Source organism: Copadichromis virginalis, linkage group LG20 (assembly GCF_057382275.1).
Source record: "Copadichromis virginalis isolate Kocher_CV1m ecotype Utaka linkage group LG20, C_Virginalis_male_GT1.1, whole genome shotgun sequence".
Classification (NCBI taxonomy): Eukaryota; Metazoa; Chordata; class Actinopteri; order Cichliformes; family Cichlidae; genus Copadichromis; species Copadichromis virginalis.
This window is the reverse complement of record NC_140637.1, coordinates 31,275,877-31,292,904: the sequence shown is the minus strand read 5'-3', so window position 1 is coordinate 31,292,904 and position 17,028 is coordinate 31,275,877. Positions and strand designations below refer to the sequence as shown.

Sequence of the window (17,028 nt, the reverse complement as noted above, 5' to 3'; positions counted from 1 at the left end):
ATTTTGAACAGTAAGAGAACCTCCATCTGAACCAGGCTCTGGGAGGGGCAGGCATCGGCTGAGATGGGTTGGAGGTGAGAGGAAAGAGAGAGGACAAACTACAGGACAGAGGACATGTTGTAATAATGTATAAACAGCTCATAGCAGCGTAGCTCCTCTCTAACTATGAGCTTTGTAGAAAGAAACATTTTAAACCTAATCTTAAAAGTAGAGAGAAGCTGGAAAACTGGGAGCTGGTTCCACAGAAGAGGAGCCTGAAAGCTAAAGGCTCTGCCTCCCATTCTACTTTAAATACTCCACAAGTAAGCCTGCAGTCTGAGAGCAAAGTGTTTGGCTAGGATACTAAAAGGTCTTTATGATATTCAAGACCTTGAGGGAAAGGATTTCAAATTAAATTCTGGATTTAACTAAGAGCCAATGAGAAGCCAATATAGGAAAAAGATTCTCAGTGTTTCGCTGCAGATCTGGATTAACTGAAGGCTTTTCGGGGAGCGACCTGCTAACCTGATATTGACATAATACAGAGCAGAGTAGAAAATAAACCAAAACAGATTTAGAGCAGTCTGGGGTCTTTAATATGAGCAGGAGACACATGATGGAAAATATGAAGCGGTCAATAAAGTCGACAGAAAATGAGAAGTTTTCTTTATTTTGTACTGCGGAAACTCAGACACTGAATATTGATCGTGGATATTGATCCAGTCTGATTTGGTGCAAACAAACAGTTTAACAGAAATAACGAGTTTATGAACAGGCAGACAAACCGAGTGTTATTGCACAGCACACAGAGCTCCTCCGATCTCACCGACAACAAAAGCAATCAGCTGTTTTTTTTAAACTCTATTGATCTGTTTTCTCTTCGGCTGCTTTACGTCAGAGAAAGGATTTTTTTTTTTTATATATTATGGAACAAAACAAATCAATGAACTCAGTTACTGATCATTCTCACAGATTTATTGCTGCAACATTTCAGCAGGAAAGAAAAAAGGTTGATTTTAACTAAAATTCCTTTTTTCTCCTCTAAAAAATAAGTTTCTGTTTTCAGACTTTTTTCGTTTTTTAAACTCTGATGTTGATTGTTTCGGTCTGATGGACGGTCATCACGCCATCAGTCACATTTTGGCAACACTCTCTGGAGGGGGCGTGGCCTCTTGGTGACATCATCACCACTATGACTTGAGAATGAAGTCCTCCTGAGCCAAAATTCTTCCTGTTTTTCTGAAAATGGCTATCTTCTTCTTTTTGCTTCTTCAACTTCTTCCGCTCATGATTTTCAAAATAAAAGTGTTAACAGCATGCTGGTGCTTGATCACATTTTCGGGGAATAGAACTGACAACTTGCTGATGACGATGAAGATCATTGAGTGTCTGAAGTAAAAAATACAAATAAAAACATCTTTTGCTTTGCATGTGAGTTTTTGTGTTTTGGCAGTTGTGGGACGCCGTACAAAGCTGGTGAACTTAACAGCGTTTCCCCAGGAAGCACCACTGCTGCTGGTATCCATAGCAATGCACTCAACCGTCCAATCACAGAGAAGGAAGACAGCGAGAAGAAAAGCGAGAAACAGCTGCATACATGAGGTTTTACGCTCAGCTCCAGGGGGGGATCTCCTCTCCAAACTTGCCGCAGTGAGCAGCGTTTTTAGCTTCAAACAGAATCTGAACAACAGAAGAAGAAACGTGATAATCACTGTCAGTGCATATAAACACTGGCTGTGAAAGCCAGGAAATTTTTGAAACAAATGGCTTTCCACACTTTAAAAGTTTTAATCCAGTCCACATATCTTTTCAGGTTCTTTTACATTTTGGCTTGTGTTTATAAAGTGACACCAAACAAAACAGCTGGCTACACTTTTACCTGCACAGTAACAAAGTAACTAAGCACAGAATGGAAACAAAGGGAAACTAATGCTGAAGGAACAGAGCAGAGAAATTTCTTTACTGAGCTTGCAACATCCTCAGTGACGTACCGTGAAGTTTCACTTTTATGTGCGTCTAGTTTCACGACACAAAGCTTGGTAGTAGCATTACCTGGTTGTGTACGTAGGCCTCACACAGGTAGCACCACGCAGAGAGATCGCAGAAACTGAGAACCAGGGGATGTTCAGACACGACTCCGTGATTCACCATGTGTTCGTTCACATAGCGACCACAGAACACCTGAAATAGGCAGATGGCAGAGTCAGGTCAGCAGGTGAAACACATCTTGGATGCATGTGATGCACAGGTATGACGTGTGACCTGGTAGCAAGTTAGACAGATCCAGTTCTCAGCCTCTGAGCCGCAGTCCTGACACGGCCGGAAGACGTCTATACCCGAGGAGGGGAGGGGCTTAACGGCATCCAGGTGAGGACACCAGGAGAGAGGGTCCACCACATACAGAGTTGACTGCAGAGGGAGACAGAGAGATGGACAGTCAGACACACTCGTCTGGATTTTTAACTTTATTAATGATCACAATTAAATGATGTCTGACTCCATCTGCGTCGGCGCCACACATCAGTTCCAGGGATGTCTGAGGCTTTGACCAACCACACGCTCCCTCGGGCTCTGGCTCCGCCCCGGCTTCAACCTTATCTACACCTGCGACCGACTCTGGTGTTGCCACGCCAACAGGCTATGAGAAATAAAAGTGAGGAAGTTGTCATGGTCACTTAGAGAGTGGGACATAAAAAAAATGTTGCTGACTCACCTGACACGACATACTGTCTGCTGATTCGCTGCACGCAGGTGTACTGTCATCTGACTCCTTCTTCACTTCTTCACAGGTTGGCTTCTCTGAGCTCAGGGGGACCTTTGGCCTAGCTCCTCCCACTGGAGAGGATGCAGGGTTCTGATTGGCTGAGGTCTGACCGATGTCCAAACTGGCCAATCCCTGAGTGAGCTGCTCCAGACTGCTCACCGTCTGATTGGACAAATGAAATGAGGAGCATTCTCAGTTAAAATTTGTCCTTCTTTATCAGGAGTCTCATCTCAGTTTATGGGTGTGTTACCGTAGAGTCGTCCGGTCGTGCAGGGGGCACCGGCGGTTTGTCGTTGCTGCCCTGCTCTGACTTCCTGCCTTTTCCTTTAGAACTACGTTTCCCACGATGCTTCAGGGTAGGCAGGGCTGCCCGGACAGACTCTGGAACTGAATGACAGAAAGAGACATTCAAATGAAATTAAATGGGTATAAACTGGTACATTAACAGAGTCCATGAACACAGAACCAGGCCCAGGTTCTGGTCTTGGATCTGGTCTCTACACACACTCCTGTCCAGTAAAAATAAAACTGATCTCTTTAATGACAGTTGCTTTAATTTATTCCATCTCAATCCAGCCAGGTTTTTTCTGCCTTTCTTCTTCTCATGGCTGTGAGAAAAGCAAATCAAAACAAAGCTGGCTTAAAGGGAGAAAGCCAGATTTCTGACAGAGGATAAACTGAGAGGCCCAGTAAACGATAAATAAAGATTATTTCTAACTGCAAATCATGCAGAGCTGCTTTAGTAGAGTCAACAATAGAACCCGGAGATGGAGATGAGCAGAACAAGTTCTGTTTAAATCTGATGAATGAGATTCTGGACTCACCGTCAATCCTCAGGGACCTCCAGTAGGGGACGTGGTATCGGATGACCTCGTTTATTGTTGCCACGGCACTGTGGTGAGGAGGAGGGAGAGGCGTCACCAAGGCAGGAGGGGGGTCTCCTAGCAACATGCTGGTGCACATCGCCATGGAGTCAGAGATGGTTGACAAATTGTAACCTCCCTGAGGAGAAAGAGACGCATCAGTTCACTCAAGTTTTCTTCACTTAATCCATGTTTACTTTCATTTCACCATCCCAGATCACCTCCAGTATGACCAGGACCCGCCCCCCAGCCAGTGACATCAGCATGTGTGTGAGGTGGGCGTATCCTTCTGGAGTCACATTGTAGCCACCCAGGGGATCCCCCCGGGCTGCGTCGAACCCGGCCGACACCAGAACCAGACTGGGGTTAAACTACAGAGAGAAGACAAATTTGTGGAAGACTTAAAGGCTAATCAACCAATCAAAGCACAGTTTCAAGTCTAAACACCCAACCAGAGGACTCAGTCACATCTAACCAACCAATCAGAGGACTCGTTAAGGGCAAACTTATCAGCAGAGAATCCATATCAAACCAGAAAATGTTGACATGTTTGCTTGAAAAGTGATTGATTATCAATCAGATTATGATCACTCTTCTCCTGATTAACTGATCAATTTCTGCTGCTCAGTGTGTGCCATAAATGTTACCTCAGTGGCGATAGGCATGACGACACGGTGAAAAGCTGCAAGATAGTCCGAGTCACCCATCCTTCCTCCGCTCCATGCCACATTGACATTAAAACCCGCCCCCTTGGCCACGCCCACCTTGTCGGGGGCAGCGTCCTCTGAAGATGGAAAGAATGCACCGTTGTCGTAGCGGTGGAGGGAGATGTAGAGGACACTGCAAACACAAAGTCCAGTTTAGCTCGTTTTCGTCACTGCAGGTAAAAACTGTTATTAAGCTCCTCCTCCTCCTCCTCACCTGTCATCGTCCTCGAACATGTGCTGCGTGCCGTTGCCGTGGTGAACATCCCAGTCTAAGATGAGGATTCGCATCAAGGGATCATGAGAGGCTTTCTTGGCATAGCGAGCAGCGAGAGCTGCCGTGTTGAATAAACAGAAGCCACAGGGATAGTCTCTCTCAGCGTGATGACCAGGAGGACGGACAATGGCCACGGCGTTAGTCACCTGCAGAGGAAACGGACCAATCAGCTGACCTTAGCCTGTCAGTAGTATATTATATGTATTATACACACATCACATTTAGTTAGTGTTGTGAACAGAGGACATTTTTAAGGATGGACTGTCAGAAGCTAAACGTTCAAAAATAGCGCACCAAAGAGCTGGAAGACTTTATACTGGTCAGTTATTCCCATTTAAGAGATTGTAACTCGTGTTTTTGTTGCTACGTTTGCAGATGTCAGTTATTAGTAAGATGCTAAGAAGCTTTTATGACAGAGCAGAGCCACTCACGTCGTACCTGCCCACACAGGATCTGGTCCAAGGCGTTGAGGCAGCTTCCAGCCGCCAGCTGTGCACACTGGAAGCTCTGCTGGTTGAGGTAAATGGAGACGAACTCGTCGCCCAGTTTGTGCAGCTCTCTGGGCTTCATCATCGCCGTGGCTTTCATCTGCTCGATGTGCTGCATGCTGGACACACACATTCGTGCTGAGGACCAGGAGATGAGGTAAAGCTGCTCACACACAGCACTCTGCAGCTTCATACCTGTGACACAAGGACAGCTCCTCCTCTGTCGCCAAGCGAACTGGTATCCGCTGGCAGCGATCAACCAATCCCAGTTGCTGATGTTTGGAGAAGATCTTAAAGATTCGCTGAGGCTGCTCCGGGTGATGTCTGCAGTGGAGTTACATCAGCGGGATTATTACAGAATCGCAGCTTCCTGTATTCATGTCGAACAGAGTCGAGGTAGCTCACCTGTCCCACAGGTTCGAATGCTCCATCATCCTCTCATCATAAACCAGACCTGTTGTCGTGGCAACAGAGGGGGCAAGGTTGGGCTTCATTGTATTTTTCTGATTGCTCGATGTGCTGATGGCACGTCCCTCAGCCGACGGGCTGCCTTCTGCACGGAAAGGAGGAAGAGGGAAGTTTGATGAAGAGAAGTGAAAAGGGGATTCTAGTTCCTGCAGGTTCCCTCTGCGCATCCGTCTGGACGGTTTAAACCTGCGTTAGTTCGAGCTTAAGAATTACACTCATCATCGTCTTTATAGGTCAAAGCTGTGTTTAATATGGTGGCTATAAACTATTTTTATTGTTGTCTTAGATGCAAAGAAGAAAATATATCCACCTAATAATATTATGAATCGCCACAGATGATGACTGGTTCCATTCTGCTAATTTGGCCTTTAAAATCGATGGAGGTTAATCTGACTGCAGTTTTAGAATTTCAGATCAGTTGAATTTTATTTATATAGTGCCAAATCAACAACAACAGCCGCCTCAAGGCGCTTCATGCTGATGTTACTTTTAAGAGCTTGTGTCTGTTGATGTGGAGCTACCTGTCCTAACATTATGATTACAGAGTGTGTGTGTTGGTGTGGTTGAGGGTTACCCAGCACTTGCAGAGAGGCCCAGTGTGGATACAGAGCTGAGATGGTCTGAGAGATGGACTGCAGAGCACTGAAAGACACGCAGGGTCTGAATGAAACAGGCTGAGAGTCCTCCGCGTGCAGAATAAAAGGAAAAACACAACAGGTGACACAGCCTTTGTAATCTGCTGGATGTCAGGTGAGGTGTTACCTGTCAGACGGAGCAGTGGGTGTAGTTAGAGGAGGACATGGTCCACCCAGCAGAGCTCGAATGCAGGCTGCAGCACTCTCAGCTGATGACTCATAGTTATAACCTCCCTACAGACAAACAAAAAAAGAACAAAAACAAAATGAACAAACAGGTAGAAGCCAAACTCGTTTAAACTCTGATATCCTGGAACATAATTTCATTGCATCTCTACTTAGGGAAAGAGGGTACGTGAGACACACACACACACACACACGTATATTTAACATGAGAGTAAAGTGATCTCAGGGTCAGGATGAATCAGATGTCAGCGTGTAGGAGGACGTTTTACCTCGAGAGCGAGAACAAGTCGACCTTCTGCCAAACTCATCAACATGTGAGTCAGAACCTGGAAACACTGAGGACTCACACACATCTCACCCTGAACACACACACACACACACACACACACACACACACACACACACACACACACACACACAGAGTGAAACAACTGACGCATTTGATTAAAAAAAAACTGATCTCGGGTCTGTGGGTGTTTTACCTTCAGATCTCCAACTGCGGCATCGAATCCAGCAGAGACCAGAACCAGCTGAGGCTGAAACTGAAAACACACACGCTGATCGATACATGACGTCATCAATATCAAATTTTCTAAATGTGTGTATGAGTGTGTGTGTGTGTGTTACCTCGTAGGCGACGGGCAGCAGCACTTGTTGAAAAGCCGCGATGTAATCAGCGTCGGTCATCCCCGTCTGACAAACGCATCACAACACAGGTAAGACTAGGTCACGAAATGCACATCAGTACAGACGGTACTGTAAAATGAAACAATCGGGATGGTTTGGAGACCATGACACAGGCAGAGCTGGAGGTGTTGAGATTTTCACCGGGAGCAACCAGAATGGACAGGATCAGAAATGAGCACATCACAGGACAGCTCAGATAACATTAGGTGGTTTGGACATGTGCAGAGAAGTAACAGTGGATGTATTGGACAAATGATGTTGATGCAGCTTTCAGGCAGGTCACTGAGAGGATTCATGGATGTAGTGAAGGAGGCCATGCAGAGTTCTTCAGGGAGTAAAAGCTGTGCAGGCCCAGAGGCAGCAGAGCAGCTTTAAACCATCCACCCCACCTTGCTTCACAGCTAAGGTGAGTTTTGGTGTATTTTTGCATGTTTTTCAGGGTTTGAACTGCTTGTTCTGCTTTACTGTTGCCTGCTCTGGGTAAGAGGCTGTCAGCTGGAGGATTTGGAAGAACTCACCTGGTTCCAGGGCAGGTTGATGTTTCTTCCTTCAGCTGGTCCGCTGCCAACAAAATGGCTGTCGGATTCTGGCAGGTGAGGCCAGAAAGAGCCCTGCTCATACCTGTGGACGCTGAAGTACAGAACACTACAACACACACACACACACACACACACACAGATAAAGTTTAGACAGGAACCAGCTACAGCTTTACCCAAACCTAATCAAAGGCATTAGACATGATGGATGAAGCTCTGAGCAGAAGCAGCTGAGCAGGTTCAACATCTAAATCAGATTCTCCTGGAAGCTCAAATATTGGAGAGATTACGCACAGCTGAGCAAAAACGTGACGCCACCTGCTGATACGCTGCACTCCTTTGAGTCCATGAGCGTGCACTATTTTTATAAAGCTATGCAAACTAATGAAAAATCCTTTTCATCATAGACTTTCACATATACAGGCCTGATTTCAACTACCACCTTTTATCAACGAATAGATTTAACTCTCTCCAAATTGCCCCTCGAGTTATTAGGCAACCAACAGTAAAGAAGAAGCGCAACATTACAGGCTTGAAAGATGAAGGGTAAAAATGAACCTTCAGATGGAAAAGCTGCTTTTGTTCAAATCGCTGCCTGCTCTGTCTGCCTGTCAGCAGATTCACATGTTAATAAGATCTGATCCTGGATCAGAGGAGAAGGAGCAGTACCTGGGATCCTCCTGGAACCGGTACTGGATGCCCTGCCCGTGATGTACATCCCAGTCCACTATCAGCACCCTGACACACACACACACACACACACAGAAACAAAATGTGAACACTGGGATTTTCAGAGTAAAGCTTGAAGCTACGTTTATTTCATTCTCATTAAACCCCCTCCTGGGGTAATTGAGAAATTATACAAACAAACCAACAAAGCACAGTGCTTTTTAATACACATAATCATTATAATGAAAAGTAAAAATACATAAATAAAATATCCATCAACAAATCACACATCCAAATACAGATACAATTTCTTTACCAAGTTTTGCAAGTTTACGCAGTTTAACAATATCCTTAGTAATAAATAACTTTGCCATCTTATAGACATTTGGGCTCAACCTAAAATACACAAGCAGATGTTTTTGTCTTTGCAACTAAAAACAACGACATTCAAATAAATAATTATACTCATCTCTGAGTTTTCCCAAGCTACAAAGTTCACATAAAAGTTTAATATATTTGACTCCATCAGATCTGCCCGTTACTACGACTAACACCACATCTAAACCTTGCTAAATAAAACAGAATAATCTAAACGACAAAAATTATTTTCCAGTTGGAATTCTCACTTAAATATTCTGTAATTAATATAAAGACTATTGTTAAACATTTCTCAATTCCAATTTTGTCTCAGAATATGAGATATCCTCATCTCAGTTACTGCTTTTATAACCTGTCATTCAATATTTTATGTTCCCATAAATTAGAAAATCCTTTATGATCAAATATTTGCTTTAACTTCAATATCCACGGCGACTTTAAAAAGGCCTTTATCATATAGATTTTTCAAAAAGCTAAACACGAGAAATGATCATTTATTCCTATTTCCGCTCAATAATCTACACCAGCAGCCAACCATCCTACATTCAATCTTTATTCAATTTAAATCCACCCAAATCTCCATATAAAACACAATTTGCTGCATTTTTATTCAACTTAAAAAGCTGCTTTAAAAATTTAACATGTAAAGCCCCACACCTCCAACCCATAGAGCAATACAGGTGAGACCAACTGTTCAAACTGTAACTGAGTTTCAACAGATAATCTTAGATCTCTAGCTTTAGTTAAAAACTACAGAGAGCTTTCCAAGCCTGCCGCTTTGGTTTTTTAATGGCCATTGTCAAGTGTTTTTATGCACACTCAATCATCCAGGTAAGTAAATCCTTCACTTGGATGAGTGATAAAACGTTTCTCCCACTGAAAACGCTACGTCCAGATGAACAGAATCAACTTTTTGGACTTTTTTAAAGTGTTAGACCAAGATAAACATAATCGTTCACTCTTCATAAGACAGAATTCCCAAATTAGAAGTCACCTTTTGGGAAAATTCCTATTTTAGCTCTGTTTCCGATTCTGACAATATTCCAGTGTCATCTGCATACAGAAGGACAAAAAGTCTTAAACAGACCTCAACAGAAATGATAGTCCATTATAATATCTTTGTATACTCAAAATAAATTTAAAAGACTGCAAAAAGCAACTGTTCACTCTGTCAAACTCCTATATTACAATCAAACAATTTAGAATACAGATTTTGAGCCATCACATGTGACTCAGCATTTTGGTATAAATTATTCACAACTGTAAAAATGTCTTCTAAATATAACTGCAGCAATTAAGTTTTGTTATAATAGGCTTCTTTCAACCAAATCAAAAGCTTTTTTGTAATCAATAAAACTCAATATGGTCACTTCTAATAATGCAGACATAAATTAATTACATTATGTAAAACAAATATATGATCAATTATTGTGTAACTCGCCCTACAGTCAGCTTGTTCAGAAAGCCCACTGCAGTTAAATAAGACGTCAATGCTCATTAATTATTGACGTAAACAATTTTCCAGTACAATTAAATACAATTGTCTGTACCGGTGTTAACACATTTACCCATATACAAAGGATGTATTCCAGCTTCTTCAAACAGGCCAAAGACCTACTTTATGGTGCTGAAAACTGGGTAATAATGGACCAAAGGCAACAATATGTAATCACATCCTGAAATAAATTAATCTGCGTGACAATAAGGGCCCAACGTCATCAGTGAAACAACTTTAATCACTGATTTACGACATGAATTTTATTATTTAGCTTGTTTTCCTACAAGTCTTAAACATAATGTAAGAAAATTTAACATCTGCATCAAACCCATAGGAACAACAAGACCTTTTAAGTCCTTATTTTGTTTGATTTCAGGCTTTCAATGACCCACGGGGAGTTCGGAAAGAGGAGCTCCACCATCTGATGATGGTTTAGCTTTTTATAATTGATCTGCACTTTTAAAGAAAGTCTTTGCTACACCAAAACTCCAAAAGACCTGAGATGTTAAGACACAAAGCTACATACTAGCTCCCCAGATTGTCACACGTATACACAATGAAGAAAGACGAGTGTGTGTTACACACCTGCTGATGGCGTGCCTGGTCTGAGCGTATCGAGCTGCGATCGCCACGTTGTTGAAGATAGAGTAACCGTTGCACTCGTTGGCCTGAGCGTGATGACCTGGAGGTCTGAAAGAAGCGAGAGGCACGATATCGATCTGTTATTTCAGCGCTGTGTTCAGGTGTTCAAAGGAAAACACGGCGCTGCCCCGGGCAGGACGATCTGCTTCTCTTACCTGATGATGGCGAATCCGTTCTTGAGTTCAGAGGTCATGACCCGATCGACCAGCTGAAGCACTGCACCCACAGCTGTCACAGACACCTGGAAGGACTCCTGAAACACAAAAGATATTTAGTGCAAAATACAACTAACAACATCATGCTGTCCAGTTATCGATCATAAAGAACAAAATGAGCTTATTAAGAATTAACAAGATGTGTGTGCGTGTTCTTACAGGATGGAGATAAATGGAATCATATTTGTTGGACAGAGTTTGGAGTTCAGCCAGTGTCATCGTCTGAGTCGACTTTATCAGGTCCACATAGTGTTTCCTGCAGCAGCACAAACACACGGCAGGTTTTATGCGCGAACACATTAAAACATAAACAGAAGACGCTTTAACAGCGATCAGCAGACTCACATGTGAGCCAGCAGCAGCTCTTCCTCTGTAGCTTCTCTGGGCTAAAACACAAAAACACACGTCAGGATCGGTTATCTATAAAACTCGATGAGGATGTAAGAATAAGACTTTTATTAATATTCATCTCTGAGGAGCTCTTATTTAGCCTAACCTCAACTCTGATACAGAGAGGCAGCAGATCTTGTCTCTCCAGCTCCTTCATGATGGCTGTCACTCTGTCCGGACTCTCTGGATGGCTGAAAACAAAGTATTTCAAAGATAGATCAACAAAGACTTTATTAATCCCACACTGGGGAAATTCACTTGTTACAGTAGCACAAAAAGAAAATTTAATTATATTAATAATTATATATATATTATATCGGATATATTAAAAAACTACAGAAATAGAAGAATAAATAAGAAAACTTTTAGAATCACCTGCACTGATAGCTAAGCTAAGCTAGTTATTTCTCAGGATATAGTTGTATTGTTACTTGTTACAGTTATTTGATATTATATTTTGCACTATCCTACTGTATATTACTGTATACTTGTATTCTGCTGTACATATTGTATATCTTATTCCTCTGCTCCTCTGTCTCTCTTGCTGCATTGAGCATGTGTATGACAAAAGAAATAAAGTTCTTCTTATCTTATCTTAAAAATGATGTACACAAAAGCCAAAACTCTTAAATAATTCAAAATGGATTAAATACTACACAAGAGTAATTTGTACTATCTACAAATGGTACTATATATAGAATATACATGCAAAGCTACTCTGGAAGAGTCCAAGAATAACATCATATAGCTAGAAATGAGCAGACAGACTCCCCTGTAGCATTAGCTCCATATGAACTAAAACAGAGGAGCTGTAACAGCTGATCTCCTTCTTCTATGATGCAAATTTGATTAAAAAATGCAAATAAGCAGAACAGGAGCCCGCTTTGCATGAATTAAAAGTTAACAACAGTCTTTAGAAGAGAAGTACGAGGTGAAAAAAATGAAACTAACAAACAGGCTCATATTTAATTTAAATGATAAATTTTGCCCTGAAGGAAATCGCTGAGCTGCTGAATGATGGAGATCGTCTGTGAATCTGAAAAAACATCCAGCTCTTAAATATTCATCATGGATTAGTCTCTGCATTATTCACTCCATTAATCAACTCGCTGTTTAGAAAACATGAGTTCCTGAGGATGCCAAACAGAGACACAAGTCAGTGAAACTTGGACACAGGGCAAAGAAAAGGAAGCTCAGGTAATCAGTTATGAGCAACGATGCTGATTAACTTTCTCATGAGGTCAGACTACAGCAGAAATCACAATTATTACTTATTAAACTTAATTCACTTATTGACAGCTTCAGTTTCAACAGTGTATCTGTAAACATAAACTAATGTTTCACTGTAAACAAAACAACACAAATTGAACTGAACGTGCTGAAGCCTGGTGTGGACTGAATTTTGAAAGGAACCGAAACAAAATATAAAACAATAATCATTTAAACTCAATTATTGTCTTTTACTGATCAATGTTAGTCAAAAATGTAACTGTAATTAACATCTGATTTAACTGCACAGCTCCTGTCTGAGGTGCTGCTTACCTCGGGTCCCACTCGTTCTTATGGTGGGTGAAGATCTCCGAGTAAACGAGACCCGTTCCACTGGCTGCTGATCTGCTGGACAGATCCTACACACACACACACACACACGCACGCACGCACACACACACACACACACCCAGGAAAAATAATCAAATAAAACTTCATTTTTGATAAAATATGATAATGTGCTGTGTTTCAGGATGCAAAAGTGCCAGTATCAGGTATACCTCTAGCTTATGACTTGCAGAGACAGTCCTATTCACCCCCACCTATTACCACATGACAGTCTCACAGCAGGTCACACCAAACAAACAGTTTGCCGCTCACAGTTTCTGATGGAACCGGAGCAGACCCAGGACATGAGATGAAGTCTCTCAGCTGGGCTGGGAACGCTGTTGTGTCTCCTCATAAGAGCTTCTGGAGGCTTATATTATTTCATTACTTATCTCTACTTTATTATGGATGTCCATCTTTAGAGTTTGGCTTAAAACCTTGAAACACCTTCACAGGTGTAGCTGACACTGGTGGAAAGGTCAGAGATGGTCTGAGGTCCAGCACAGACATCTCACCTCTGTTCCAAACACTCTGCAGGACCTGAGCTGCATGCTAATCTTTTCAAATATTAAACAGAGTGCAAAGTCTCACCAGTGTCTTCAATTTGCCACTCAGCTCCTCTTCTCGCTCCTCTCTGGTCCTCTCCATCCTTCCTCTCCTCTTCAGCTCCTGCAGGCTGTTTCCTCCTTTGTTCTCCTGTGTTCCCTCACTGCTGCCGACCTGCAAACATAAACAGGAGCAGCTGAAGCCCACCTCTCTGCTGCGACTGAAGCAAATTGATACGCTGTAGGGTTAAAGCACAAGTGCTCCAACGTGACGCAAAGAACCAGAAGAAGAAGAGTTCAAATAACTAAAAGAGGAAAAGCTGAAGAAGAAGAAAAGGGTGGGCTGTTTCTGCCTGGTGTTACGAAAGCAGACTGATGACAAATCCAAACACTCAGGTGTTTACATGAAACTGAGCGCAGAATCGAAGTAGAGGCACGACAATCTGAGATAACAGTTCACCTCAGGTAAATGAATGATTGCCTCGCCCACTTTTACTCGTCAATAATTCATACTCAGCTAAAGCCAACCTGTAAACTTTAACGCATGCAGCATAAATAGTAACACTGACAAAAAGCGAGTTAAATCTGGAGCACGTCACCTCGAGCGTATCACTTTAATCCTAAAGAGGACCTATACTACTCATTTATGCTCCGTATGGAGGAAGGAGGGTTGCATGTCTAATCTACTGACTGAAGTAACTGTGACACTATTATACTTTCTCTTCATTTTAGCATTATTGAAACAAATAAAATGTGTTTTATGAGGACTGACAGATGAGGATTGTCTCAATAAATGCAATTTTGTTCATACACTTTTTTAAAAATCCTTTCTGCATTAAAAAGACTGAAAATCAGTCACTGACCTGAGAACATTTTATAATATCTGCCACAGACAAAGAAAACAGTATAGGTGTTAAACATAAATAGATCCAAACTCAGTCATTTAAGTCACTAAAATAACCCAGTCGAGTTAAAGCTTCAACTAACAAACCTAAACATTTTTAATATGACCCCCGATCTACATACTGAAGGCCATATTGATTAAACTATAAAGTTAATCAAGATATATTGAGTTTGTTTACTTTGTTGTAGATTTCTATTTTTATATACATTTTTTGGCCTTTTTCTGGCTTTATTGGGCAGATACAGTGAAGACTGCGAGGAAAGCAGAGGGAAAGAGAGAGGGGGAGACGTGCTGCAAAGGGCGGGTTGGATTCGAACCCGGGCCGGCCACTCTCAGACATGCGGCATACGGTATGTTTTTTGAATTGATCACTTTTTGCTAACTAGGAATCCGCAAAGAGTGACTGCAGAGTAAATGACTGATCTAATATTAAAAATCAATACTGGCAGCAACCAGTGCTACCCCTCAGCCTCCTAGTAGATGCACCTATGGCATCAATTTCAAAATCCTATGTCGCCTTGTTTTCAAGTTATCGTGTTCACAGGATTTTCAGTAAACTGGACCTCTGACCTTGACCATGTGGTCAAGGTCACTGAGATTCAAACTTGTCTGACATTTTTAGTAGATACAACCATGGCATCAATTTGAAGCTCCTTCGTTCTCGAGTTATCGCATTCACAAACTTGAGTATCCACATTGTGCGTCCACCTGGCAGGGTGACGACAACACCCCGTCAGATTTTATGGCTGAGCGGCAAAGAGGTTTAAAAGGAGGTGAAGGTTAAAACCAGGTGTATCCCTGTGTCGGGTGACTGACCTGAGGGGACAGACGAGGAGATCTTCTAACTGGCTTCGGTCCATGCCCTGGAGGATCTGACCCCGACTGCATCACTGATCCACTCAGATCCACCTGAACCAAAAATAACAAAGACACATGAAGAAGAACCTTCACACCTGCGAGCCAGAACAAGCCTCGTTACAGAGGAGTCACGACTGTGTAATGTGTCAATGAGAATCCAAACTAATTAAACCCTTTAATTAACCTCAAATAGCACAGAGACAAGTACGCTGAAACTGAGAAGATTTTTTGTTTACTTAAATCTCTCTGCTCACTTGGAATTTGAGACTGAAGAGTTTCATCACCTTTTTTTTCTTTAACTACACTCTGTAAACATCTTAGAACTCAGGAGGTCAGTTGCAGAAGTTTAAAAAAAAAAATGTTTCCCAGATCCGGTCCCTGATGTAATCCCACTCCCACCTTGAACCCATCACTGTCACGCCACCCTCACATGCTTCCCCACTACTCCTGACTTCCTCATGCAGTTGCACAGTTCCTCTCTGGGTACCATATAATAAGCTTTCTCTAGATCCATGAAGACACAGTGAGGCTCCTTCTGGTTTTCTCTATACATCTCTATCAACACTCTCAAAGCAAACATCAAATCTGCTGAGCTCTTTCTCAGAATGATCCATACTGCTGCTCCTTATCCTAACTTCAACAGCTCTTTCCCATATCTTTATTCTCACACTCGTCCACTTTGTCTCTCTGTAGTTACTCAGCTCTGCACATCACCCTTGCTCTAGAAAATCTGTACCAGTACACTTCTTCTCCAGGTGTGATTGTGTTATAAGGAAGACGTTCTTTTAGCTTTTTTTCTTCCTACTTTCGCCAAGTCCTGGTCAATGCCATTCATTGGGTTTCTCTCTGTTATTATTGTTCACTTTAAAAAAAAAAAGAGTGCCTGAAAATGACTACCACCGTAATTTATGGATGTGTATATAGTTGAACTGAACTACGTTTATTGTTTTTCATATTTCTTCAGCATTATTTTATTTATAATTTAATTAATTTATATATTTTTAGAGATTTTCACATCTGTTACGTCTTCAGATTGATGCATAAATGCTTTTTCTAAGATCATGATCGTGGCCAACACCAGGACCGGTACACCGGGACCGGGGTCATCCTCTCTCGGTGTAAATAGTGAAGCAGCAGAAGCTGTTAGCCTCCTGCTAGCTTGTTCTTAGTATGAAACACCCAGACTGAGCGGATAAACTGGGACTCACAGTCAGCCGAAAACATCCACACCTTGAAACCGGGTCAAAATCCGTCTGAAGACCCGCTGCAGCCTCCGGAACCGGGACGACCAGGAAGTGTACTGTTTGTTTCCGAGCCGCTGAGCGCCAACCGTACACCGCTACCGTCTGAGGCGTATGACGTCACCGAGCAGAGCAGCCAAGGGTGTGGCGCGCGCCGGGACTTTTTTTTAAATGATTTAAAACTAAAAACCGTTAGAGATCGATGTCACGAGCTTTTGTCTTAATCTCTATAGATTCATATGTGCTTAAAACAAATAGCGTCTTCAAAATGTAGGTTATGTTTTACAAACACTTTTCCTTTTTGCTGTTTCATTTTAATAATAATCCTATTATGTCTTACCTAATATAATACTGTGGCCCTTTATTCACACTAAAAATTACAATAATGTATAGGTTTTTTCTTCTTCTGCCTAATAAAATAAAATAAAACTGAATTTAATTACAAAAAATTCTGGATTACCTCAAATCTTTCTCATGGATGTTGCATATATTAAATTTTATTAGT

The 17,028-nt window shown here is 42.0% G+C and overlaps 1 protein-coding gene across 2 annotated transcripts; it reads right to left on the bottom strand.

Moving 5' to 3' along the window:
- Positions 1-622: 622 nt before the first annotated feature.
- hdac6 (histone deacetylase 6) lies at positions 623-16,651 on the bottom strand. Of its 2 annotated transcripts, none has more exons than XM_085443668.1 (29): positions 16,491-16,651; positions 15,241-15,333; positions 13,567-13,695; positions 12,922-13,007; positions 11,486-11,570; positions 11,335-11,375; positions 11,149-11,245; positions 10,930-11,027; positions 10,718-10,822; positions 8,257-8,325; positions 7,570-7,696; positions 6,992-7,057; positions 6,847-6,906; positions 6,634-6,723; positions 6,306-6,412; positions 6,118-6,185; positions 5,481-5,628; positions 5,271-5,399; positions 5,026-5,194; positions 4,528-4,733; positions 4,254-4,446; positions 3,828-3,977; positions 3,568-3,745; positions 2,994-3,130; positions 2,693-2,905; positions 2,477-2,617; positions 2,242-2,388; positions 2,032-2,160; positions 623-1,659 (listed from the first exon to the last, which is right to left on the bottom strand). In XM_085443668.1, exons 2-29 carry the CDS (start codon positions 15,310-15,312, stop codon positions 1,591-1,593), a joined length of 3,309 nt encoding a protein of 1,102 aa, XP_085299794.1. In that variant the 5' UTR covers positions 15,313-15,333; positions 16,491-16,651; the 3' UTR covers positions 623-1,590. The 2 variants fall into 2 exon arrangements, with proteins under 2 accessions (XP_085299794.1, XP_085299795.1); XM_085443669.1 differs by having other exon boundaries at positions 16,513-16,651.
- Positions 16,652-17,028: the final 377 nt, after the last annotated feature.

Coding starts and splice junctions, on each gene's coding strand:
- hdac6 (XM_085443668.1), bottom strand. CDS start 15,312: ATGCAGTCGGGGTCAGATCCTCCAGGGCATGGACCGAAGCCAGTTAGA. Junction 8,326..10,717: donor ACCAGGCACGCCATCAGCAG/GTGTGTAACACA, acceptor TGTGTGTGTCAG/GGTGCTGATAGTGGACTGGG. Junction 4,447..4,527: donor ATGTTCGAGGACGATGACAG/GTGAGGAGGAGG, acceptor TTGTGTTTGCAG/TGTCCTCTACATCTCCCTCC.